Source organism: Sphaerodactylus townsendi, linkage group LG16 (assembly GCF_021028975.2).
Source record: "Sphaerodactylus townsendi isolate TG3544 linkage group LG16, MPM_Stown_v2.3, whole genome shotgun sequence".
Lineage (NCBI taxonomy): Eukaryota > Metazoa > Chordata > Lepidosauria > Squamata > Sphaerodactylidae > Sphaerodactylus > Sphaerodactylus townsendi.
Window position 1 is genome coordinate 8,269,817 of NC_059440.1, and position 27,107 is coordinate 8,296,923.

Here is a 27,107-nt window from a genome sequence, read left to right on the forward strand (position 1 = left end):
TTTCCCAATAGATCCTGCCAGCGATGGCATTTCAAGTACCAATTTAAAAACAAGTTGTCTGCGATTCTGAGGGGAAAAAAAGAAGAGTTTGGATTTATACCTCACCTTTCTCTCTTGTAAGGAGCCTCAAAGCGGCATACAAACTCCTTCCCTTCCTCCCCACAACAGACACCTTGAGAGACAGGTGGGGCTGAGAGAGTTCTGAGGGGACTGTGACTAGCCCAAGGTCACCCAGCATCTGGATTTAGTCAAACTTGAGGTGCAAAGAACTATTCATTTACTCACATGCTTCATCTCTTCCTCAGCATAATAAGCAAATTCAAACCATATTTACTGTATACAAGAAAATGTATCACATCTTATGACAGCCCAGAAATGTTACTCAAGTTGAGAATGACGCTACTAGTTCTATTTTAAACAAAGTATTTTAGAAAGAACACACCGGGAAGTGCGGGTATTCCACTGATGTACTTAAAAACAGAGCCCAGCTGCATGCAATCTACATCTTGCAGCCAATGGGAAACACTGCCCTACATTGTAATAATCACAACACAGTGATGCAGCAGTTCCAAAAATAGAAAACCCTGCAGAATACACAGCTCTGCCGTGAAACCAACGGCAGGAAAATGAGGGGGATTAGGCCCTGCAACAAGATACAGGTCTGTGGAAAATGGGCTTCCCGCATACCTGATGCACCAGCCACAGTCCCGGCTGCTTCATCCATGAGATTTCCTTCCTCCAACTCCATGTGGTTGCTGTATTCTACATCATTCTCTCCAGACCTTACAAGCAAGGTGAAAAAATGGGAGGGGGGGGGGGGGAGAGACAAGCCACCCAGTTAAGACTCCTATCTCAAAGTTATTATTCAAAAATAGCTTAATGGATTCTAAACTTCACAGACCATACAACAGTGATGGCGAACCTTTTTGAGACCGAGTGCCCAAATTGCAACCCAAACCCCACTTCTTTATTGCAAAGTGCCAACCTAGCAATTTAACCTGAATGCTGAGGTTTTAGTTTAGAAAAAAACTATTGGCTCCCTCTTCCTCCGCTCCACCTGTTCGAGCAGGGGCCAGCCTGCTCTAGACTCCAGCAAGTCCCGCATGCACCACTCTGTGCCACTCTAGCATCTCTGCCTCCTCTGCCCCCTCCCCCTTTGGGCAGCAGCCACCCAGAGCACAGGCACCAGGCCCGCCAGCCAAGTCCTCCCTGGTCACCATGGTGTGCGCACGTCATGCTCAGTGGCCCAGGCCAGCCTAGATGTGTGTGTGTGTGGTGGGGTGATTTTCTGCCCCCACATGACGAACTCTGTGTGCGCGTGTCCACAGAGAGGGCACCTGTGCCATAGGTTCGCCATCTCTGCCATACAACATTTAATGCTATTGTATGAATCTGGCTAATTTGACCATGGATGGATGCCTGCTCAACATTTCTTAAGGTAAGACTGGCCCATTTAGTTCAGCACCATGTTTCATGAAGTGGCCAGTTCTTCAGCAGAGCATAGAGACCAAGGCCTTCCTCCAAAAATCAATATTTAGAGGGTTGATGCCTCTATTTAGAGGTTAGTAGCCATTCACAATGTTTAGAGGTTAGTAGCCATTCACAGACCACCCCAAGAACCTGTGTAATCCCCTGCTAAAGCCATCTAAGGTTGTGGCCATCATGATATCCACTGGCAGCAAGTTCCACAACTTAATTACTCACTGATTAAAGTATTTTCTTTTGTCTGTCCCGAACCTAATGTAAGAGGGACATTCTATGTACATTCACCATCCAAAACATAATTTTATACACCCCGCCATGCCCCCTCCTCATTTGTCTGTTTTCTGCTCTGAAAAGTCCCTGCCCCTTCAGCCCTTCCTCGCTGGAAAGGTTCTTAGTCCTCCAGGTTATCCCCTTCTGAGCTTTTTCCAGCTTCCACTCAATAACACACATCTTAGGCTTAGTCTAGACCGGGGTCGGCAACCTTTAGCACCCAAAGAGCCATTTGGCCCCACCTCCCCAAGCCCCGCCCCCGGCCTCCCCAAGCCCTGCCTTCAGCCAAGCAGGCGGGATAGAAAGCGGCGGCAACACCAATGATGGAAAGTTGCACTTGGGATGCAGCGAGCGTGCCTCCTTCCCCACCCCCTCCTTCCTCCCTCCCTCCCTCCCGCGTCCTTTCCTCTCCTTCCCAGGCGCCAGACGAGGGAAGAAGGGGAAAGGACGCTGTAGGGAGGAAGGAAGGAAGGAAGGAAGGAAGGAAGGAAGGAAGGAAGGAAGGAAGGAAGGAAGGAAGGAAGGAAGGAAGGAAGGAAGGAAGGAAGGAAGGAAGGAAGGAAGGAAGGAAGGAAGGAAGGAAGGAAGGAAGGAAGGAAGGAAGGAAGGAGGCGCGCTTGCCGCATCCCAAGTGCAACTTGCCGTCGTTGGTGTCGCCACTGTGGAGCCGCAGTATGAGGACGAAAGAACCGCATGCGGCTCCGAAGCCGCAGGTTGCTGACCCCTGGTCTAGACAAGTGGCAGAATAAGGTGGTCAAGGGGAACTATAACAAACTCAGGCACAGGACACCGTTTCAAATAATAACCCAAAATGGAAAAAAAACAACATTCCTGCAAGTTAATATAGCACATCAGGGAGAAAGCCACCATAACTTACTTCTTGAAGTCCTAGTTTTCTACAGGCAGCGAGTTTTAAATTAGGGAAGCATTAAAAAGCATAACTCACCCACCTACAATGTGAAACAGTACATCGGAGAATTCATTCCCCTGCATGCAAAGTCTAGGTCTCAGACCATAAGAACCAATGCTATTGACAAGAATGTGGATAAGCACCTACTATATAGACTAGATGGACTACAATTCCCATCAGCCCCTGCCAACATGGCCACTTAGCCATGCTGGCAGCGGCTGATGGGAATTGTAGTCCATGAACATCTGGAGAGCCGTAGGTTGCAGACCCCTGGACTAGATAGAGACAAAAGCTTTCGAATTGCCTCAGACACAACACTCTCTGTTCAGTTGTTTTGACTACGATAACAGCTAGTCCAAAGACACCTGATGAGTTCCTCGGTTGAACCAATGAAGATCTGGCCCTATAAGCTACCTTGCAAATGCATATAATTACATTTATATGATATGAATGCAGTTCCTCATTCCATTACAATGCACACAGCTGCCTATATGCCAATAAAGGCTTGTGTTGTGCACACAGCTGCCAAGGAGATGAGCAATGGACAGGAAAGATTCTTGCAGTCACTCACATGGTCTCTTCATCGATATCATTCTCCTCTGTGTTGCTGGTGGCTGTTGAACTAGCAGAAGAACTGCTGCCGTCCAGGTACTTCATCTCATCTTCCAGATCTCCGTCTGAGAGGTCATGCTGTAGTTAAGGCAGGCAAAACGAACAACAACAAAAAAAAGCAACTGAAATAATTTCCTATGAAGGCATAGCCCAATGAAATTATATTTCATTGTAATTGTGTGTCAAGGAGCAGCAATGACGTAGTTAAGAGCAGGTCCATTCTAATTTGGAGGAACCGGGTTTGATTCCCCACTCTGCCGCTTGAGCTGTGGAGGCTAATCTGGGGAATTCAGATTAGCCTGTGCACTCCCACGCACGCCAGTTGGGTGACCTTGGGCTAGTCACAGTTCTTTGGAGCTCTCTCAGCCCCACCCACCTCACAGGGTGTTTGTTGTGAGGGGGGAAGGGAAAGGAGTTTGTAAACCCCTTTGAGTCTCCTTACAGGAGAGAAAGGGGGGATATAAATCCAAACTCTTCTTCTTCTTCTTAGTCAATTGACAAGAATATAGAAGATACTCCCTTTATTTGGTTAGCTGCACCCGGCAAATGACTTCTTCCTTGGACCCTGCCAATGCAACAAGCCTTCCACTTTTGCAAGATAATGCAGTGGAATGGAAACCAGAATCCAAAAAAAACTAGTAACTTGTGTAACAGAGGAAGAAAAAAGGAAAGATTCTGGATCCAAATTACTCCAAACTACCGTCCATGGGTATTGGAGACATTTCCCAGGACAAATTCCTTAAACTTTTGAGTCATAGTAACTTTACTAATTTACTTTGTTCGTATACCACCTTCTTCCCCTATGGGGACTCAAAGTGGTTTACACAGCTTTACACAATTAAGACAGAATATAATAAAAGACTAAAAACCATTCTATGCCTCTTCCGATCATGGGTTGAAAGAACAGTATATTTAGGTTGGCATAACATCATTTCATTGTAATAGGGTGTCAAGACTTAAGATGAACGAGAGTATCTTCCCAGAGATTATTATGTAGTGGATGTACTCAAGAATGGGTTTGAACTGCCACCATCATCAAGAAATGGCTGTCAAAGACCAAATAATACTCCTGCCACTCACTGACCTCCAAGAAGTTTCATCTGATGTGTTAGTTTCTCTCATATCCCATTTCCAAACCTAGGCTCATTCCGTACATGCAGAATAATGCACTTTCAAACTGCTTCAGTGCTCTTTGAAGCTGTGCGGATTAGCAAAATCCACTTGCAAACAGTGGTGAAAGTGGTTTGAAAATGCATTATTTTGCGTGTGCGGAAGGGGCCCTAGTCATGCTACAGGTCCAGTTTAAGTCGTTTCATAGATTTACCGTGTTGGACGTTTAACAAAGCTTTTATTGCACCTTAATGCTGAATGAACTCAGCCCTCAAAGCAGTTAATATAAAAACAAAACAATCTACTGAATAAAATAAGGTAGGACAAAACCAAAGCACAGCAAAAAAAAAAACACACCACCACCACGATCCTAAAACCATTTGTAATAGTAAAATCCAGCAAAAAAGCACTTAACATTCATTATGCCTCTTCATGGTGGTGGGGGAAGAAGAAGAAGAAGAGTTTGGATTTATATCCCCCCTTTCTCTCCTGCAGGAGACTCAAAGGGGCTTACAATCTCCTTGCCCTTCCCCCCTCACAACAAACACCCTGTGAGGTGGGTGGGGCTGAGAGAGCTCTGAGAAGCTGTGACTAGCCCAAGGTCACCCAGCTGGCGTGTGTGGGACTGCACAGGCTAATCTGAATTCCCCAGATAAGCCTCCACAGTTCAGGCGGCAGAGCTGGGAATCAAACCCAGTTCCTCCAGATTAGATACACCAGCTCTTAATCTCCTATGCCACTGCTGCTCCTTAAAATAAAATGCTGGCACATCAGGAACAAGGTTCTAGTACAGCTCCTTCCATGCTGGGCTAATTTCCCCACTTCTTAGGACTTTTTGAGGTAGTGGAACTTAAAAATAATGAACTGCTGGCTTCTGTTCTGATGTGGTCCAATCCATTCTCCCTCCACAACATTCTGCTACCGCATTCTGAGGAGTGCACAGAACAGTCTTAAGCTTGCCAGCAACCTTGGAGGCAAGATACAAGGGCTCTTACGTTAAAGTCTTCATAATGTGCTTTCTCCTCTTCGTCATCCTTGGTATCTCGGGGACCTGCGGTTGCAGCCACAGCCTCAAGACACACATCTGAGTTTGGTCCGGGCTTTCTGGGTCTTGCTTCTGGGCCATCATCACTCTGTGGGCTGAGATGAGTGTCCGGAGGAGACATGCCGTGGGCTTTCTGGGTACGGGACAGCTCAATGGCAAGCCTCTTCATGTTTTCAACAGAAAAAAGAAAACATGTTTTATGTTAGAGATGAAGCATTGCTAAAGCATTCGTAGTTTAATATAATTCGAGAACAGCCATTTCCCAACATAGAATGTTTGATGGCACACACAGAAGTATGCCATGGAAATTGGATTAAACAAAACAATTAAAGGCACATGTGAGCATGATGTAAAGAGGAGGATGACCACTGCATCTCTGCATGATTCAATGCAAAGTCCTTACTCGCAGCAGGTGCTTTTGCCAAGTCTCAGCACTGGGTGTAACCAAAAGATCTAGTGAACATGGAAAAGGAAAGCTACATATATTGTAGCCGGTTATTTATGTACTCAGGTGTAAGAGTGAAAATGTAAGTCCAATTCAGAAGACAAGGATGCCACATTCAGCAAAAGCCGAGGGAACAAAAAAAGGAGATACAAATGGGGGTAACATTTTGTTGCTCAATAACTCAATAACTTGCGTGCCACTCTGATGCTTACTTACCTCTTTGAGATTATTTATTTGTTGGACATTGCTTGCCTGAGCAGCTTCTAGCTGAGAAATGTACCAGTGCTGGTCCCGACATTTCTGGAAGAAGGTAGGGGAACGCACCTGGAACCTTTAGAGAAGAGGTCATGAAGAATGATGGAAGGTGCCAGACATCAAGAAACTCAGAGAAGCCCCATGCAACAATTACCAAATATTAGAGAAAGTGGTTTTCATGCCAATCACAGAAGCAGAAAATCAAAATACCAGTGCGGTGACATGCTCCCTCACCTTAATATGACTGTGTCATTTTGCCTGTTCAGGTAGCCTTCATTTGCAAGCAAGTCTAATCGAAAGAACCTGTTGTAACCCCAGCATTCCCCAACTTCAAAATCAGATGCAAATTCTCGAATGATGTTTTTAGCAGGATCGTTTGTCGACTGATGGACCATTTCAACACGGTATTCATACCTTGAAGGGAAAAAAAGAACACACACCATGAGCAGATGGAAGTCAGATTTGCTTATTGTCCACAACAAATATCCAGAATTGAGCTTTTTGTACAAAACAGGAAGCATTTTTAGCGAAGATGCTGAATCCAAATATTCTGTTTACCAAACTGAATTCTACAAGATGACCTAGAAGAGTTCAACTAAATGGTATTCAAACCACAAGATTCAAGCAGGACTCAAAAGGTTAAAGTTCCATTTCATAGATTAGCATGTTTCACCCTGCACATCCCCAAATTTTATTTTAGGTTAATCTGATATTAGCAATGGCTGGACCTCTGTTGTACAGTTTTTAGTATAAAGATATCTTCTTGGGCAGAGTTTTCCAATAGGGTACTTGCAAAATATTGTTAGAAACCAGGAGGGCCTTCATTTTTCTGTTAAACGGGGTTCCTGTCTAGCAGGGCTTCTGATTGATGTGCAAATTAAAATGATGTTGCTTTGGTGGCAGCTGCCACTGCAGCGTTGGTTTTATTCTCTTTCTCACTCTTTCCCGGTGTATTTTTAAAAATTATTCCTCTTGACCCCTGCACTTGGGCTTTCTCTGTGTGTGTGTGTGTGTGGCCAATTTGTGGTTGGCTCCACCTCTTATTGTGGTTGGCTCCATTTTGTATTGCATTCACTACCTTGTGTCAGAATTCAAAAGATGCCTAAAGGCGTAGGACAGGGGTGGGCAACTATGGCCCTCCAGATGTTTGTGGACTACAATTCCCATCAGCCCCTGCCAGCATGGCCAATTGGCTATTCTGGCAGGGGCTGATGGGAATTGCAGTCCATAAACATCTGGAGGGCCATAGTTGCGCAACCCTGGCGTAGGAGGTTAAGAGCTCATGTATCTAATCTGGAGAAACCGGGTTTGATTCCCAGCTCTGCCACCTGAGCTGTGGAGGCTTCTCTGGGGAATTCAGATTAGCCTGTACACTCCCACACACGCCAGCTGGGTGACCTTGGGCTAGTCACAGCTTCTCGGAGCTCTCTCAGCCCCACCTACCTCACAGGGTGTTTGTTGTGAGGGGGGAAGGGCAAAGAGATTGTAAGCCCCTTTGAGTCTCCTGCAGGAGAGAAAGGGGGATATAAATCCAAACTCCTCCTCCTCCTCCTCCTCCTCCTTCTAAAAAGGTTGGAGAGCCCTGGCCTAAGGAATATACATTTTAGGCATCTGATGAATTGACCTCTAAAGAAAAAAATCCTTTCAATTTGGTTTTAAAATGCACAATAAATTTAACTAGCCCGTCAGGTGCCACTGACTCTTGTTTATTTTTGCTGCTACGGACTAATACAACTACCCACCTAGAACCATCACGTACCCAGTGGCAATGAGTTTTGCAAGTTAATAAGTATTTCAAGTGAAGATATACTCTCCTCTGTCAGTTTGAAATCTACTGCCCATCAACTTAATTTGTTGCCATCCCTAATCTAGTTGTATTTGAGGTGAGAGAGGAAAGTTCCATCCATTTTCTCTACACCACATACTATTCTATGAGCCTCTAGCATGCTCCCACCCCGTTTGCCATCCAAAAAGGGAAAAGCTCTAAAGTCCTTTCAAGGCTTACTTGGCTAGAAAGATGATCCAGCCCCTGACAAGTCTTGTGAGCTCTGCAAGTTCCCTGCTCTGCGGCACTATTGAGATTAATACAGAGAGCACAAGAGAAACAGCTAGCCATTTTTCTTACTTGGATGTTTCTGGCAATCCAGCAGAAAGCTCAAGAAATACAGACAAATAGTAGCCTCGAACAACTCCATTTCCATCCTTTAAAGACAAAACGTTAATGCAAATAAGTCTGTTGGAAAGCGCCCAGTGGCTATGAAAAAAAGGTATGTTGTACTACAGTTTCCTCAAATTGAAAATATAGCTAAAGTAGATTTTTGCCTCATGAAGAAACCTCTGTGCTAACCAACTGTCCAGTATGCACTCTTCTAAATCTAAAGGCAACAGAGGCAGAGGAGCCCATGGTAGATCCCAGCTGCATGCTTCCCCCAAATCTCCTCACTCATGCCTGGATGCTAATATCAATGGACCGCAGAATTACCACCTTCAGGAAACCATCTCCCTACTGAGCCTCTTCAAAGCCCCTCCGCCACTTCATCCTCTCAATGCATCATGATAATCCAGCCACTCCGGTTCTCTCAACTGGTTGCAGAGGTTTCTTAAAAATGGAATTTGTAGTGCTATCTTGTAGTCCATTCAGTGGCAGGGCACCCCACCCCCCAACATACAGACTTGAAACTAGAAGACTAAGATATTATAGAACAGGTTTTCTGAGCAAAACAAAAGTGCATCTCTGTGTTGTCCCTCGTGCATACAGTGTTCTGAAAGAAATTCACACTCTCAAAGATCCTTTAAGTAGGTATTCCACAAATCTTTGGCTGACCTACGTAAATAAAAAATTGACGCTCATCACCATGGGACGTCATCCTACATTAAAAACGCAAGCATTCCTTCCATAGTATATGCCTTTTAAAAAATAATGCTCAAACACAAGACACTGCAGGTTAGAAAATATTGTTGTACACCGGGAGAGGAATTCACAGGCAAAGTTTTTTATTAGTATCACCAACGAAACTCACTGGATAAACCTTTAGCCTCCAGCAGAGCCCGGAAATTTGAAGAGGTGGACTATAGACTGGATCTGCCCGCTGGCGCAAAGTGCTGCAGGGAAAATGCAAAGAAACACTGAATGAAGCGATTAAAGTAAGGCCCTCGGCAAAAAATGGAGATGGACAACTTTATAGAATGAGTGCCTCTGAGCATATTATTTCAAACCCTGAAATTAAAGAATTATTCCCCAGAGTCATTCTTCCATCATATACCGTAAAATTACCCCCTTTCCATTATTTAAAACTACCCTTTCTTATGCTTTTATGATCCATCACATCTCATCTTCCAAGACAATCCAGACAAAACTAAGTTCTTTTCTGATAAAACTCTAGCCCTCAGATTCTTCCTGCACAGGAGTAGTTTGTTATTTGCGAGGAAGGTGTTTAAAACTCACACTCCAGCTAAGCAGCCGTTCCATGAAAACACAGTCCCAGCAAAAACAGGATAGGGAAAACCCAAGTTTTAAAGATAACGGTTTCCAGAACAGATTTTGGGACTATGGGGTTAGTTTGCTCCAGACTGAACCAATTCTTCTCTTCCACCTGTAAAAATGAGCTGATGACATGAACCTAACAGATGGGTCATGTACGACTGACTGATTCTGCTCAATTTTTCAATGTGCCCTGTTACAGAAACAATGACTCAAAGAGTGTTAACAGACAAACATCTATCGGAAGTTTCCAAATGCCTAAAAATATGCTCTGTGTGCAATTGTCTATATGCCTTATTTTCAAATGCTGGTAAAGTTGTAAACTGCTCAATCCACTGGATTACTGGAGGTGGGCATTTCCTTTCCAATACTGTAATATAAATCTTTTAGTAACAGTAACACCATGGAGTCTCCATTTCTGTTGACCATCAAGTTAGTCTCCAGGTGACAGGAAAATAGTTTAAATGTTCATAAGCATCCATAAATATCAATTAATATTCTAATACAAAATTGGTATAATTACTTCCTCCCCAAGAGACCTATTAGCTGGACAGACCAAAAGCACATGGCCCCTTTCTCTTTGCCATTATAAACCTGTTATTATCTATTGTTGTTGAGGGAAGGGAGGGGGAGAGGTGGCATGCAAGGGAAGGGGAGTGAGGGAGGGGAGTGAGTGAGAGGTGGCATGCAAGGGAGGGGAGGGAGGGGGCCCGGCATCTGCACATGGTATAGGCCCTAGGGGGAGTTTTCTTGTATAGAAGTGTATTACCCATCACAGTTCATTTGTTCTCAGAATGAAATATCAGCCCTGTCAGCATGCCTATCACTTCTAGGGCTTAGGTCCTTCTCATCTTTTGTTCCTGGATTAGATCTATACAAGTAAGAACTTCATATTCATCATCTTCCTACCTGAAATTCTCCAAGACAAAGGTAGTTGAATCATAGGACGGTACTAATTCACTGCAGGGAGAAAAGCAGATGATAATTAAGACAAGCACTAACACAGTGGGATCTCCAGGTGACACTGAAAACATGAGCAGGTATACAGCTCATGGCATTCTGGACATACATCAACAAGGAGGAGGAGGAGGAGGAGGAGGAGGAGGAGTTTGGATTTATATCCCCCCTTTCTCTCCTGCAGGAGACTCAAAGGGGCTTACAATCTCCTTGCCCTTCACAACAAACACCCTGTGAGGTAGGTGGGGCTGAGAGAGCTCCGAGAAACTGTGACTAGCCCAAGGTCACCCAGCTGGCGTGTGTGGGAGTGTACAGGCTAATCTGAATTCCCCAGATAAGCCTCCACAGCTCAGGCAGCAGAGCGGAGAATCAAACCCAGTTCCTCCAGATTAGATACACAAGCTCTTAACCTCCTACGCCACTGCTGCTCCCTAAGGGATGCTTCACATTTATCCACAATATTGATAATCAATTACATTTTCTTAGGCTGTCTATCATGTAGGGATAGCAGTATACTGCCACCCCCATGCAGATCATGCTGCAGATACCAGACAAGTCCAGTTCAGTTGTTCCCTTCTACCGGTGGGGGAGGGGGGGGGCATTTCACAGCATGAAACCACAGCTCACAATTTCTCCCAGGTTGTATTCCTATAGAGAAAAAGATCTGAGCAACAGTCCAGTCAGGCATACAAAAGACAGCCTCCCAATGTTATGTTTCAGTTTCTATCCATGTGATTTAAATGAACCTGCTGCGGAACTGAACAGGAAGCCATTTTCGCTCATCATATACAGCTGATGAGCCTTGGCTAAAGCACAAACCCTTCTACCCACTTCACACAGGACATGTGTCACCTGCCTAGGAGCTATGTGCACACACCTGGCCCACAATCCCCAGTGCAGATGAACAATAATCGCTTATACAAGTTGGACTCTTCAGTAACCGCGCTCCACACGTGGATTGTGGGGCAACACATACTGCTGCGAGGCTTGTGTAAACCAGCCTTGTAATTTCTTTTACAATATTCACCAACATAGAGCGAGCCCGTCAGAGGCAACGGAAGCTGTACCTTGTAAAATCGGGAGGGACAGGAGTCGTGACAAAAGAAGCCATGGGTTTCCTGTGCACTTGCTGGAACATCATCAAGATCTCAGAGCTTTTCAATATCAGCTCACTTTTACTGCATGAGCGTAGCTGTGATGAAGGAAATGGGAGACACCGTTAATCAGGTTAGGCAATAATTTAACAAGTTTTAAAATAGTAATGCTTTTGCTAGATTCCAGATGAAACAGCAATAGCACCTATAGGTATAGAGGGCTTGGGATGTCTAACACAGGGACACCTAAACATTAAAAACTTAGCAGGAAGGGAAGTTATTTAGGGCTTTGAAATTGTGATCTGTAAGCCTCCGTGAGCCATGACAAAAGGAGTATATATATTTTATTCAATACATAAATATGCATCAAGAAAAGGTAACTGAGCAAATAAAGTGGTACAAACTTGGCCCGGCAAGATACTTTAGTATTTCTGACTACATCTTGGTTTGGTGACGGGAAAAGGCACAAGTATTAGTCGGAAATGCCAAACTTGCATAGCAGCTTCTAATAGTTCATCAAAAACCTCTGAACATAGTACCTCATGAGGAGAACATGCTTCTCAGAATTTGCACGCAGATCTAATTTCAAACCAATCCAAGATGACATAATAGGGAGGAATTTACAGATTCAAGAAGGAAAAATTTCCTCAGCCAGCTTAAAACTTTTTGTTCCCATTACCTGGTGTTCTACTTCTTGCAACAGGGACTCCAGGAGTTCAGTTTCTTGGGTGAGGGAGGTCTTTTGCCCTTATTAGAGAACAAACAGAAAATGTAATTTTATTATAATAGTCTTCAGACATTGTTTGCAGCTTTATTCTTTACTCCAAGAATATGCAGGAAAAATGTGAAATGTAGACGTGTGTGTGGTTAGACAGGAGGACATTGATCAATTTACCCAGAAGTGCCTAAGAGGACACAGAAGAGTGCAGCAAAAATGCTGGGTTGGCTTTATTCTGCTGAGTAACTGACCATGAACATCACAAAGAACAGCACAAAGTTTTAATACTGAAGCAGATGCTTTGTTTTAGAGAAGGGATGAAAGGGTATGTTACAGAAGACATCATCTTTGAAGAGGTATTCCCTCTTGTAAGTGAAAAAAAAAAGGGAATACCTCTGAAGCCAGTGGTTGCCAGCACTCTGGTGATATTACAAGTGGTTGTACTAAAATAATTTGGCTAAAAATAATATTTTTCTTTTTTAAAATTGCCAATTAATGGGAAGCACCAAAAGTTTCTTTGATTGGTTAAACACTGCAACCCTGGTAACCATGTTTAATTGGACTGTTTTTCAATCATGCCAACCCAATTCTAGAACTGAAAGTTGCATACCGGTGTGGCATAGTGATTAAAAGCGGTAGACTCTAATCTGGAGAAGCGGGCTTGATTCCCTCCTCCACCTGAAGGGCAAACTCTAATCTGGTGAACTGGATTTGTCCCCCCCACTCTTACACATGAAGCCTGTTGGGTGCCCTTGAGTTAGTTGCATTTCTTTCAGAACTCTCTCTGCCGCACCAATCTCACAAGGTGTCCATTATGGAAAGAAGAAGGGAAGGAGTTTGTAAGCCGCTTTGAGACTCTTTACAGTTGAGAAAAGCAGGTATAAATCCAAACACCTTTTCTTCCACAGCTCAGTTTTATCCCCAAAGGAGAATTTTATTTAGATCAAGGTTCCCCAATCTAAAATCCAACTAAAAGCAAAAATAAGCCTACCCATTAGTGTTATAAGTTTGTTCTTCAGCTGAGTGTCTAACCTAGCAATCATCATCTCCACTGCATTTCTGATTTCCCGAACACGCTCATCTTTTGCACTGCGCACAGCTTCTACATTCCTTTCCTGAAAGACACATGCAGTATTAATTTAATTCTCGCCAGCAATGCCTGCATTCATTTGGACAAGAAATAACTTCAAGAGAAATTGACAAATTGCACTGTATTGTAGTAGTCATTAAAGTAAAAGGCTTCCCGTGACAATAAACTGTTAATTTATTCTTATTTGCTTACAAAAGTTCTATGCTGCCCTCCAAAGAACCGGCTTGAGGGGTTTATAAAGTAAAACAATATGAAACGCCATAAAAGCTGTTCATACTTAAAAAGCAATTGTAAATCCCAGGACTAAAAACCCAGCCATACCATAAAACACTGTGAGGTTCAAAATGAGTCTCAAAACACTTACTACTAGAAGCAGGCTATAAAAACCATTACCGAAGATCAGCTTGTTAACTAAAAGCCTGGGTAAAAGGAAACATTTCAGCTTGGCCCTTAAAAAATAAAGAGCCAGGCAAGCCTCGGAGGGGCAGCATTCCACAAGCAAAGCGCCACTGCTGAGAAGACCGCCTCCGGTTGCTACCCGCCTTACCTCTGGAGGCACAGGGAGCTGGCCTTGTGAAAGAGATCATAATCAGCAGGCTGAGTGGACAATATGAGAGGAGGCAGTGCTTTACGCACCCAGGTGCCAAGCCATTTAGGGTCTTAGAGGTAAGAACCGGCACTCTGAATTATGTCAATAAACAGAAAGGCACCAGTACTGATTTTTCAGTACAGGGATATCAACATCTCTTTATGTGTCTCCTGACAGCAGCCTGGCTGCTGAATTTTGAGCCACCTGAAGTTTCTGGATGGTTTTCAAAAGCAGTCCCCCATAGAAACACATTACAATAATCCAATGTAGATGTGAACAGAGTACAGATCACCATGCCCAGATCACAACAAAGGCCACAGAATCTTAGCAGTCAAAGCTCATAAAAGAAGCTACATGCCCGGGAGGAGAGCTGTGTCTCAATTATAGGCCAGGATCAGCAGCATCCCCAAGAGATACACCTGCCCGGGGTGTGGGGGGGGGATAACCCCCTTGAGCAGCTTTGTCACTGACCAACAGCATGTCAGTCTTCTTCGGACTGATCATCTGTTTGCTGGCCCTCATCCATCACCTGATGTTTCCCAGTCATCAGTTCAAGACTTCCAGAGATCTACCCAACTCAGCTGTTCAGGAAAAATACAGCCGGATGTCATCCCCATGACAGCGGCATTTTACTCCAAGCCCTCCAACGGTCACTCCCAGCAGCTTTTTGCAAATGGTAAACAGCATGGAAGACAACATGGACTGCATAGCTTAAATGCCACAGGGCTAATCAGCAGTTCCCCAGCACCACCTTCTGGGGTGGCCAGTCAAGCAATAGCACAAAAGCACGGTGACACCCACCCCCCCAATCTCAAACCAGTCAGTCCCACAGAACACCACTGTTGAGAAGTTTAGGACAGGGACACACTCTCGTTGTTGCCCACCTAGCAAAGATCAACAGTCTGGGTGATAAAAGGCTGTTTCTCTTCCAAACCCATGTCTGAATCCAGACTGAGAAGCGTCTAGAAGTCAGGCTATCATTTAATCTTCATAAAAACATTATACACACTGTCTAGACATAAAAATCCCAGGCAGCATACATGATCACATCCCCAAAAGCGCCCTCTGGTGACAAAAAGTGAAAGCTACTTTCAAGCAGAATGCCTTTCTATAGACTTCCTTTCAGGCCTGGCTATAAGAAGATCTACCAAACAAAGCTATCTGTAATAGACATAATCAAATCACTGTTTTTGAGAAATGCTGTAGTTCCAATATCAATGTGTTGTGCTGACATTCTTGTGTTACAGGATGAGCTGAAGGTCCCAGATGGAGAAACTCTGGGGAATTTTCCTAACTTTTCACTTTATTTACATTTCTACTTAAAACCTTAAGGAACTGAAAACATCTATTTCTCCATCTTCCTCCATCCCCACATCCACCAAACCTGGCAAATTCCAGTCCCACAACACACAAACAACATTTGTGAAACCCAAGGATGGTGATTTTGATTTTGGCCCCACCAATGGGAACTCAGCCATCAAATTAACTACCGTGTTTCACTGAAAATGCTCCAAAAGATGCATTAGGTTCTTCAACGTTTATCCAGATAAAATTCTTTTGATTCACTAATTCCCATCAGTTTCTAATCAGGCCGATGGCCAATTGTAGTCCATGGAACATCTGGCAGTCGGGCTGATGGGAATTAGCACCAGGAACATCTGGAAAGCCGCAGGTTGCAGACCCCTGCATTAGGGCTTATTTTCAGGGGAAATCTTATTTTTTCCCCATGATTTTGTGCCACCCATATGACCAGATCAGCTGTGCTGGGGAATCTGTAACTAGGGCTTATTTTTGGAGTAGAGTTTATATTTCAAGCATCCTCCAAAAATCCCCAAAAATCATGCTAGGGCATATTTTCGGGGAAACAGGGTTATTAAAAGTGAAGATACATTGGTCCAAAATAAATGGGAAAGGGCTGTCCCCTTACCACTTCCTGTTCCAAACTGATTAGCTCCATGAGTCTCCGGCGAAGCTTTGCCACTTCTTCATTCACCTTGGTGACATGCTGTTCGTAAATTTCAGCTAAGGGCTTGAATGTGTGCCCCCCGTGCTGTAATAGAGAGATACTTGTTTCAATTTTATCACACCAGTTCAGTTTTTTACACCAGGCAAAGGATGCTTTCCTTTGCCTTATTTCACAAACAGTGCTGCCTAAACGGTGTCTGACGCATTAGTATTCTTCCAGACTCTTCCAGGAGGGAAGTGATTCAGAGTACAACCCTTGACAAAAATGAGATTCACGGTGCAGTTCTTTAGCTAATGAAGAGAAATTGGCTGAACACATAGAGCCTGTAGACATTTACAACTCTTGTTCAGTAAGAGGGTCAAATTAAATACCCCAGGGCATGCTTATGAATGCAGGAAGTCTATTTCACAAGCTTAAAAGAACTTTTCTTCCTTGTCAAAGCAGAGATTGCTCCATCAAGAATTTTTCTCTTTAAAGCAACAACGTACAACAGAGCAAAAGCTACTAACTGCAACAATCACTAATATTTTAATATACTGTAATAAGCGTTTTTTTATTTTAAAAAGTTATGCTACAGTGGAAAAAGATATTTCAACCTGAACTGTTTTGAAATAGCACATTTGTCCCGTTTCATTTTCCTCTAAGAATTCTCACTGTGGCGGATTCTGCATGGGCCAAAAACAGTGGTGTAAAAACAGTGTAAAAGGGTTTTAAAGGGTTTTCACACTGCTGTTTTTGGGCCCATGCAGAATCTGCCTACAATAGTTGTTAAGGTTTGCACATTTAAAGTTTACAAGAGCTGCAGAGCATGCAAGTTCTATGCATTCCACTTTCAAGAGTCAAAGTACGCAGCACAAATTTAATACTTTCTTATTCATATATCAAACTGCCTTCATGCTTTGACACTTTGGGGGAGGGTGTTTAGAAACCAGCTCCAAAATTTAAGAGTCAGGCTCATTCCTCAGCCTGTGGGTCTTGTGTTTTCATTAGCATATTTTCTGATTATTTCTACCACAAAACATAAACTGAAACTCTTCACTGTTTCCCACTATTTTTATTATAGCTTTCACAAAAGTGTGGTAGTACCAGTAAATAAATAAATATGAGGGACCCTTAGCAGACATCACAACAAAAAGCTATCCTCTAACTTTGACATAACCTTCTCAAGTTTCTCATACTTTCATTATTACTTCCAATATTGGAGCCAGTACATACACACTCATTAACATGGTGAGGGAGGTTTGTGTGTGTCACTGAAGCTTAGAGCGATACCGTGCATGTGGGTCCAGGTGACAATCTGCTCCAAGAGGCTAAACTCTTAGAAATGCGCTTCTGCATCGGTTAATGCCAGGGGTTTGGTCTGGCGTACATGACGACTTACCAACTCCAACTCTCGACCGCTTCTCGCATCTAACGGGTCCCGGGTAATCTAATGGGAAGACAGCGCCGCTGGAGTGCCACATCGCTCCAATCGATCTACCTTCTCATGCGACCGTCCGGGTGGGCGTCAGCCGAGGCCAGGGGATTAATGCCTCTGCTCGCTTGGCGCGAACCGGGCTCCGGAGTCGCAAGGCGGGGGTGTGTGTCCCCAGGCCTCGGCAATGCACCGGACGCTCGCAGAGAAGGTAGGTTGATCGGGCAAAGGGGGGAGGGATGGCGCCTTCCAGCCGCCGTTTCCCGAAAACCTCGCTCCCTGAGCAAGGTGGGAAAATGGCGGCTTCGCACCGCTGGGGAGGCGTGAGGGCGGCGTGGCTGCAAAGCAGCTGCACCCCCCATGCGAACAGTTCCCTGGGGATGGCGTTTTTGCCGTCCCCAGGGCGCTGTATTGGGCCCGTGCGGAAAGGGCCTTAGAGTCACTCAAGGTGGAATGGTCACAGCTGAGACACCAGACTAAGATGCATCCACCCCCTTCATTAGATCAACAGTCACCTCAGCAGAACAGACAATTCCAGTGGTAATGGAGGTGGAGGAATCCTTAAAGGCCAGCAACTGGGCAGCAGCAACAGTGAAAGGTGACACTTGTGGAGGATCTTTCATGACAACAGCAGTGCCACTATAGCTAACACTGGTTAGTACTGCACAGAAAGCGGCAAGGGCAAACCACTTCTCACCAATCCTTACCTCAAAAACCCTACGATGAGACAATCCAAAATGAAAAAAAATCTAGTACTGGAAGATGGTACCCCCAGATTGGCACTCAATCAGCTACTGTGGAAGAGCAGAGGACAAGTACAAGTGAAAAGGCGAAAGGGTAAGAGAAAAGGGAAAGCATCAGGGAAAGAGAAAGGATAGAAAGGGAAGAAGGAAAAGGAAGACTGGGGAAAGGGAGGCCAGCCTTATTGAACACTGTCACTGCTCTCAACCACAGACCTGCAGAGGCGATCCAGTAGAAAACAAAACAATGGCCCTGTCAGGGTCATGCCTGGTATGCCTTGGGTCTATATGCTTTGCACTTTTGAGTATGTAACCATTGCTGCCTTGATCTGAATTTATGGCTCCTTTGCAACTTCTAGAAAACTAGGCCTCCCACAACATGCTGGTGCCATGGGAAAGAGTTATTATCTGACCCCTGGGCTAGGTGGCTTCACATTGTTATCCGCTGCTGATAATATAACCTTGCTGCTGGTTACAAGCGGATTCAACAATTAGCAGATGTTCTGCTCTGAGAATATGGGAGAGGGGATTCCAGGAGGATAAATGTGAGACCAGAAGGCTTGCTTGGCAGAACTGGCTTTGACCCGGTGTTCTTGTGCTTCCATAATAAAGACTACTGAACAATATACCAGAGTCTGATTATTGGACCAAGTTCCAGGGATCTAACAGACTGGAAATGGTCAAGTTACATTCCAATTTCAAAAAGAAAATGAGACATCAAAGATTGCAGCAACTATTGGACCATTGCATTGATTTCTCACACGAGTAAAGCAATTTTTGGCAAAGGTTACCATATAAGGAACAAGAAAAGGCTGATGTTCAAGTTGGATTCAGAAAAGGAAGAGCCACTAGAGATCATATTGCATACAAGTGAATTTAAGAAAATTGGCTTGTGTTAAGAGGTTACAGTTAGAATATGGATAAACAAATGGTTTCCAACTTACAAAGGTATTGGACAAGGATGTATTTTATCTCCCTATTTCTTCCATCTGTATGCAGACCACATCATAAGGAAAGATGGACTAGATTTTGACAAAGGTGGAGTGGAAACTAGGGGGAAATCAGCATAAGCCACTGATAAAATTAAACAACGTGAGATATGCTGATGATACTGTACTACGTTACTGGCAGAAAATAGTGAAGGCTTGAAACGACTATGGCTGAAAGGTGGACAATGAAGAAGCTGAAATTGTTCAAGACTTCCTATTCCATCATCAACCAAAAGGGAGACTACAACCAAGAAATCAGGAGATTGACACTAGGAAGGGCAGCCATGAAGGAGCTAGAAAGAATCCTTGTAAGAATGTGTCAGTGGCAGCCAAGGTGAAGTTAATTCATCCCTATTACTATGAATGAGTGTGAAAGTTAGATAAAGAAGAAAACTGACAGGAAGAAATGCCACGGACTGTCAACAAAAACAAATAAGTGGGTTCTACATCAAATCAAGACTGAACTGTCCCTGAAAGCTAAAATGACTAAACTTAGACTATACTGATACCATACTTACACACGGGCTTTCTACTCCTACTCTCATTCCCTCTCTTTCAGATGAGCACACACTTCGGTGGCAGGATGCATTTTATGGTAGGTCCAATGGTAAAACACAATTCCTCTAGTTTCTCGTGATGATTTTCACATCTTTAAAACAAGAATTTTTAAAATGTAAGTTGTTTTAATTACTTTGTAATTAAAACAAGCTTGTTTCTAGCAGATACTGACAGTCAGATTTAGATAAATTTCCGATTTGCTAAATTACAAAGAGGAGTTGCACTAGAATAGGTCCTTATTCATACAAGCATGAGGAAGATTCTTTGGATTTCAGAATCTTTCCCAAATTCTTTCTGGTATTTCTCATTTGTACACAGTCCTCCATATCTTACAGGTCATTTTGCTTTTGCTTCCCATCTGTCACCCTATCGTGCATTCCTGTTCTTCCCTAAAGCTGGATTAAATATTGCCCTAAAAAAGTTAAATGAAGAAGTTATCCTGAAAATGCCATCACTAGAGCCAGCACTGCTGTATCAAGATGGTGGATACAACAACTTCATTCTGCCCGTCATCCAGGAAACTCAACATAAAGTTATGAACCAATACCAACAGACTCATAGAATCAAAGAGTTGGGAGGGACCATACAAGCCCTCTAGTCCAACCCGCTCCTCAATGCAGGATCAGCCTAGAGCAGTGGTGGCAAACCTATGGCACTCCAGATGTTCATGGACTACAATTCCCATCAGCCCCTGCCAGCATGGCCAATTAGCCATGCTGGCAGAGGCTGATGGGAATTGTAGTTCATGAACATCTGGAGTGCCATAGGTTCGCCACCACGGGCCTAGAGCATTCCTGACATGTATTCATCCACCCACTACTTGAAAACTATCAGTGAGGGGGATTTCACCACTTCCCTGGTCAGTCAATTCTATTGCTGAACTATTCTTAGCGTAAAACGTTATTCTGGTTATGCCCCTGTTGACATACCCCAAGGCCACATTAGCCTTTTTTGCTGCTGCATCACACTGACTGCTCATATTCAGCGTGCTACTAATTTGATGTAATCTAAAAATGTAATGAGTAGTCTCTCCACATCTTCATTCAGACCATTTATAAAAATACTGAAAAGTACTGGGCCTAGAACCGAACCCTGTGGCATTCCACTGAACACCTCCCTTCAATCAGTCAGTGAGCCTCAACAGCAAAACACAGCAGCAGCAGCAAGAGCGCCAGGCTGTCATTTTTATCAGTGACAAAAGCAACAAAAAGCTCTCCAGGCTACTGACAAACTGCTTCTCTATACTCCAGGCCTAAATTCTTTGGCATTTCATTTAACATTATAATACAATTATTGATCCAGTCCCAGCATCACAGCTACTTTTGTCTAAGCCAATTATTTAAAGAACCAAAGACTGTTCTCTAATTGAAGCAGTCCTTCAGGCAAAACTTTTCAGAATCCTTTATTCCCACGTACTTGTCCTTTTCGCTTTCTTCCTGCTTGTTGAGATTGCACAGCTGAAGCGTGTCAAGCTGCTGGGTCACTTCCTCAGCCCAGCGACAGTTAACCAGCTCCCGCAGCTGGAGCGGAGCCCTGCAAGTGAGAGTAAAAGAATTCAGTTCAACAATCTGGAATCAATTCTGGCCTTCTGGAAAATATTTCAGTGACTGCCACCTGTACTCCCATGTAAGACTGACAACTTCTAAAACATCACTTACCCAATATGGCATACTAGATATTTCAGGAGGCAAGTTTAATACAGTGTTACATGGAGAGGCATGGGTGAAGCTCAAATAAAGAAAGAGTTGACTGGAATTTGCCTTTTAGCTTCTCACGCACACAGTCTGTTTTTGCCCAATAATATAGTTCACTGATGGCGAACCTTTTCGAGACTGAATGCCCAAATTGCACCCCAAAACCCACTTATTTATCGCAAAGTGCCAACACGGCAATTTAACCTTAATACAGAGGTTTTAGTTTAGAAAAACTGTTGGCTCCGAGACGTGCATTACTCGGGAGTAAGCTTGGTGGTAGTCAGTGGCTTTGCTTTGAAGCAACCGTGCAACTCTTCCAACAGGTGAATCACGACCCTAGGAGGGTTTACTCAGAAGCAAGCCCCATTGCCAGCAACCGAGCTTACTCCCAGGAAAAGGTTTGTGCTTTGGTTCTTTGGATGAAAATCAGTGGGGCTTAACAGGGTTACCTACACTGCTTCCTCAAAACTAGGTCTTAGGTTTACTGCTAATAATTGAGCCCAGGCCAGCCTAGACGTGGGGGGGGGGGGGCACTCTGTTTGCATGTGCCCACAGAGAGGGCTCTGAGTGCCACCTCTGGCACAACTGCCATAGGTTCGCCACCACTGCTATAGTTCCTGTATCGATGTATAATGCTGATATTCTCATGTTTCGAGACAAGCTGAAGGTTACAAATAATTTTGCATTTACTTTGAGAAGTTCTCACCCTGTCAGAATTTTGGGGCTTAAATTGTCAAAAGTATCTTCCAAGAAAGCCCAGCTCTTTTTTTCTGTCGTCTTCTCTCTTTTTTTGCTTCACTTTATAAAGCAGGGGTCCCCAAACACCTTGAGCTTCTGGGCACATTCAGAATTCTCACACAGCATAGTGGGTGCAGCAACAAAACAGCTGCCACACAATGGCTGCCACATGGAAGTGAAACCAGCCACAAAAAATGATTAGCACAGCTTAACTTCAGTAACACAGTGTAGATTCTTGGGCTGAGGGGGCAGCCACTGCCAAAGCAACATTTTTAAAAACTGCACAGCCAATCAAATCTCCAGTAATTAAACAGAAGACTTGTGGTACCTGCCACCACCCCAGAAAAGGTGTTGGTGGGTGCCGTGGACTTTGGAGATCCCCTGTTATAAAGAATATACATTTAGAAGTGACCAGTGCAATAAACACAAGAACAGGGAAGGGATTTCGAAGATAATCTTTATAAGCTTTGTGGGAAAAAACCTCCTACATGAATTAAGAGCAACCACACCTTAACTTTTAACCTCTCTTGACTTGACTGAAGGTTATTAGAGGGCAAAAAACATCATTTCACACATGAGATCCTGCCTTCAGGCTACCAAATAACAAATACTACTGCCTGTACACAGATTGCAAGGGAAAGTTTCCCAAGAGTGAGATAGCTTACCGACAGTGAGGGCACTGGGCTCTTTGTTCTGTCAGCCAACGCTGTCAAACAAAGATACACAGCTTGTAAGATACAGAGGAAAGGCACAGATATTAGAAGATAAAGTCACAGTCCTCTCTGTATCTAGACTCTTAAGCGTCAGATGCAAACATAGGTATTTACCTTGTTCAGAAAATAAACATGCAAGTTACTGAGGTCTTGGTAGGTAGCTTACAGTGCAATCCTAAAAAACACTGTCCTCAGAGGAAGCCCCAGTAAATTAACCTGACTTGTGAGTAGATCTCTTCAGGATTGCAGTTATGCTACAGCTAACTGTACAAGGAAACTGTATATCATTCCATTCTCCATGCACAAACCTTTTACACCACAAATGTGGAGAGTAGCAACTGTGGGCTGATAGCATGAGAACTGTACAGATAGTTAGTACAATTCCACCTGCTGATGTAGCAGTAACAACACATGACCAGAAGAGCACAATAAAAGTTGGTATGAGTGTTAAATGCCCTCAAGTCCTTTCCAACTTACAGCAACCCTATGAACTAACGAATATGGTATCTGTAAAACTCTTCTTCAATGCCACATTCCAAATTAATCAACATTCTGCCTATCAACTGTCTTCATCAGCCAGTTTGCACACCTATAAAAAATGCTATAGTATGAACTATCTTGATCTTGGTTATCAGTGACACATCCTTACACTTAAGGATCTTTTTTCTAGTTCCTTCTTGGTTGCCCTTCCCAATCTCAATCTCCTTCTAATATCCTGGGTACAATCTCCCACTTAGTTGATGACTGAGCCAAGGAATAGAAAAGCTTGAACAATTTCAATGTCTTCATCAACCTTAAAGTTGTGCAATTGCTCAGTAGTCATTATTTTAGTCTTCTGGATGCTCGGCTGTAATCCTACATTAGCCTTTTCTGCTTTAACCTTCATTCAGTGGTGGGATCCAAAAATTTTAGTAACAGGTTCCCATGGTGGTGGGATTCAAACTGTGGCGTAGTGCCAATGGGACTGGGCGGGGCACAACGGGGGTGTGGCTGGGCATTCCGGGGGCGGGTCCTTGGGTGGGAAACGTATGCACGCAGGCGCAGGCTGCCACGCACACCGGTGCACCTCCTGCTAGACTGCTTCAAGTTCTGCATGCTACTGCTGAGAGGAGGGGCGTAACTAAGGCAAAAATCACGGGGCAAAATCACCAATTAGTAACCCCCTCTCGGCACACACAAATAATTAGTAACCTACTCTTGGGAACCTGTGAGAACCTGCTGGATCCCACCTCTGCCTTCATTAGCAGTTGTTTCAAGTCTTCGCTATTTTCTGCCAGTAATATGAAATCATTTGCATATCTCAAATTGTTAAATGCTCTTTCTCCTAATTTTCACTCTATCTTCACCTAAAATCTAATGCAGCTTTCCTTATGACATGTTCTGCAAATAGATTAAAACAAAAACAGGGAGATAAAATATATCCCTGTCTGACACCTTTGCCAACTGGAAACCATTCTGTTTCCCCATATTCTGTTGGTAGCAAAAGAAAAAGATCTGCAGCACTTAAAGCAGTGGTGGATATCAGCTTCTTCATTTGATTTACTCATACACATAAGCTGGAAACATCCCAGTCCGGCTTACCCGAATGCAACTGAAACAGCACAGCTTGGAACAATGTGGACACAGGCGTGCATCACGCAATTTCTCCATACAAATGAAACATCGGAACACTTCAGCAATACTCTGCAAAAAAACCCCAAAACCAAATAAATTATATTCATGGCTAAGACAACAAAAATCAATTCAATAAGTTCCCCCCAGAACACATAAATGCACACATTAATCTGTTCTTTCTGACTTGTACAATACGGATCTCAGTGGTACATTGCCCCTATATGTGGGTGAGATCTTAAAATATGGATTTTAAAATCATTAAAGTATAATACTGACAAAGGAGATTTGTTTTTAAAAAACCTCTCCTGAGGTTTTTTACCCATCCCAGATTCATAGCTCTATGTGTGTGCTCGGTCATCAGACTACAATGATAAGCAGCAACCTTCTCTATCATCTGAATCAAAGGTAAAGCAAACAGATGTCAATATCTTCCACAGAAGTAGAGCAACACCCACAAACTGGCATCAAAAACATCTTTTGTAGCATCTTGGTCTGTGGCTGTTTGTTTACTTGCCACAATCTTAAAGGAAGACATTCCAGAAATCTTCCCTCGGCTGTAAAATATGTCCTAGTTTTGCATAAGTTCAAGCATTGAGCAAGTACTGCATTTCTTCTTATTCTTTCAGTTTTAAACTGCCATTCCTCTCAACTGGTAGCCAAGGTAGCTCACAATAAAAAAAATTTAAATAAACACAATCAAAATAGAATGAAAGTTAATATCATAAGCAAAAATTAAATGCTTTCAGAAGTCTCCTTTAATTGGCTCCTCTAATGTGCCTGCAAAGGGATTCATGTTCTCCTGTTGTACAGAAAAAAAGCCCACATCTTCATGCCAGGAGAATGCATCCATATTGTATGGGGTGTTTGAATGAAGAAGACAAGTATTGTCTCATGTGACCCTTTTCTGTTGGCTTTTTAAAAAATTAAGCAATGATTTTAAAAAATGCTACATGGTATTAGGTTTGCCCCAAAAGTGTTCAGAGGAAGTAGGAATGGCAACATGATCTTATCTGAATGGGGAGATGGCCATTCTTTACAGTGGTAAGCTTTTAGAGACAAAAGCAATCTCTAGGCCCCTTCCGCACACGCAAAATAATGCATTTTCAAACCACTTTCACAACTGTTTGCAATTGGATTTTGCCATTCCGCACAGCTTCAAAGAGCATTGAAAGCAGTTTGAAAGTGCATTATTCTGCATGTGCGGAATGAGCCCTACTCATATAAAAAGAACCTTTGGTGCCTGCAGAAATACTTTAAGTCTAATATTCCACCCTACAAAAATGTGTCCCATAACTTGTGCCTTTCAAACTATTAACTGTGTGTCATAGAACCCAAACATAGTGGGGAAAATTGCACTCACTCCAAAATTTACAATTATGGAAGCTGGAATTCAAGGCTCATGATGATACAACAACCTTCAATTTGAGGAACATCTGATCCCCCCCCCCCCCGACTCCTAACAGTAAGGTAACCCAACCTACCTCCCACAGGAGACAGAGAAGTTTCAGCCTTTTTTCAAGTGAGAAATGTACAAAAGCATACTAAACCAAAAAAGAGAACCCAAAATTCAATTGTCAGCCTTCATACAAAGAGGGATAATCCAGAAGATCAGACACCAGCTGGTGTGCATGTTGAGTGCCCAGTCCACACACATTTCAGAAGGATACCACCCAGAGCTCCTGAGGCTATCTTTATACCCAGCACTACCCTTCCTGAATGTATTCACATATGTGAGGGAGAGTACTTAGGCACCAGTAACGCAGATTGGGGAGGGGCAGTTGGCACAACTGCATTTGGGTCATAATCCGGTTTGCACAAAACACCTTTCAAGCAGTCACCTCTAAACTTCCATTCTGTTGAAGGGCTCAGAAGTCCTGGCCGCAAAGCAGCATGCAGCCACTTCCATAAGATACTGGATTGTCCGTTTCACCATGCAGGTAGCAACAGAGCAGTGTTGTTCTCTGACTAGAGCACAGGAAGCCCAACACCATAGCACTGGCCTCAACAAGCTGGCTTTTAATAGCCCCAAAATTCAAGAGCCAGATTCATTTTTCAGCCTTCAGGGTTTTGCATTTTAATAACTATACTTTCCAGTTGTTGATATCGCAAAACCCAATCCTAAATTCTTCACAGATTCTAATAATTAAATTATTCAAGATATAAAAGCACTGTACATCACTGGGATTAGGGGTGTGGCACCCCCCACGATCTGGAAAACCACTTGAAACATTTTTAGCGAGGCAGCTGCCTCCAGGTGGAAGGAAGAATTGGGGTTGCAGGTTTTTCTGTTGGCCTGTGTGCTGTGTGTGGTGGCTATTCGGTTTCTCTGGGTCTGCTCTAATAGCAGCATTGGCAGCAGTGGCCCACTGATAACGGCAGACGTGGTAACCAGGCCTGCTTTGGGAGGTGCTCGTGTTCAAGTTGAGGGTGAGGTTTGGTGCTGACCTGCGAGAAGCCAAAATGACAATGGGGGAAATTTGTTATTTGGAAGGGACAACTGTAAATATGATGCAACCCTAGGAGTCATCGCAAAAAAACTAACCTCTGACCCTAAACTAACTCCCTGATTTTTGATAATTTAATCGTTGGTTTAAAAAGCTCCTTTAGTTGAATTGTGACA

At 43.5% G+C, this 27,107-nt stretch overlaps 1 protein-coding gene across 5 annotated transcripts in view; it reads right to left on the reverse strand.

Annotated features, from left to right (window-relative positions):
• The window catches only part of TRIM37 (tripartite motif containing 37), a 49,342-nt gene that overhangs the window by 19,722 nt on the left and 2,513 nt on the right, over nt 1-27,107 (reverse strand). For 3 of the 5 annotated variants that reach the window (XM_048519200.1, XM_048519201.1, XM_048519199.1), the window contains exons 1-12: nt 15,989-16,120; nt 13,374-13,497; nt 12,344-12,411; nt 11,638-11,762; nt 10,523-10,573; nt 9,153-9,234; nt 8,258-8,334; nt 6,367-6,546; nt 6,094-6,208; nt 5,383-5,595; nt 3,237-3,355; nt 688-782 (exon numbers count right to left, since the gene is read on the reverse strand). In XM_048519200.1, coding sequence (XP_048375157.1) covers nt 688-782; nt 3,237-3,355; nt 5,383-5,595; nt 6,094-6,208; nt 6,367-6,546; nt 8,258-8,334; nt 9,153-9,234; nt 10,523-10,573; nt 11,638-11,762; nt 12,344-12,411; nt 13,374-13,497; nt 15,989-16,018 — 1,279 coding nt within the window. In that variant the 5' untranslated portion in view covers nt 16,019-16,120. Of the gene's footprint in view, nt 1-687; nt 783-3,236; nt 3,356-5,382; nt 5,596-6,093; nt 6,209-6,366; nt 6,547-8,257; nt 8,335-9,152; nt 9,235-10,522; nt 10,574-11,637; nt 11,763-12,343; nt 12,412-13,373; nt 13,498-15,988; nt 16,132-18,545; nt 18,564-19,737; nt 19,820-21,144; nt 21,262-22,825; nt 22,867-24,454; nt 24,557-27,107 lie in introns of those variants that run through there. The other 2 variants (XM_048519203.1, XM_048519202.1) reach the window with 2 other exon arrangements.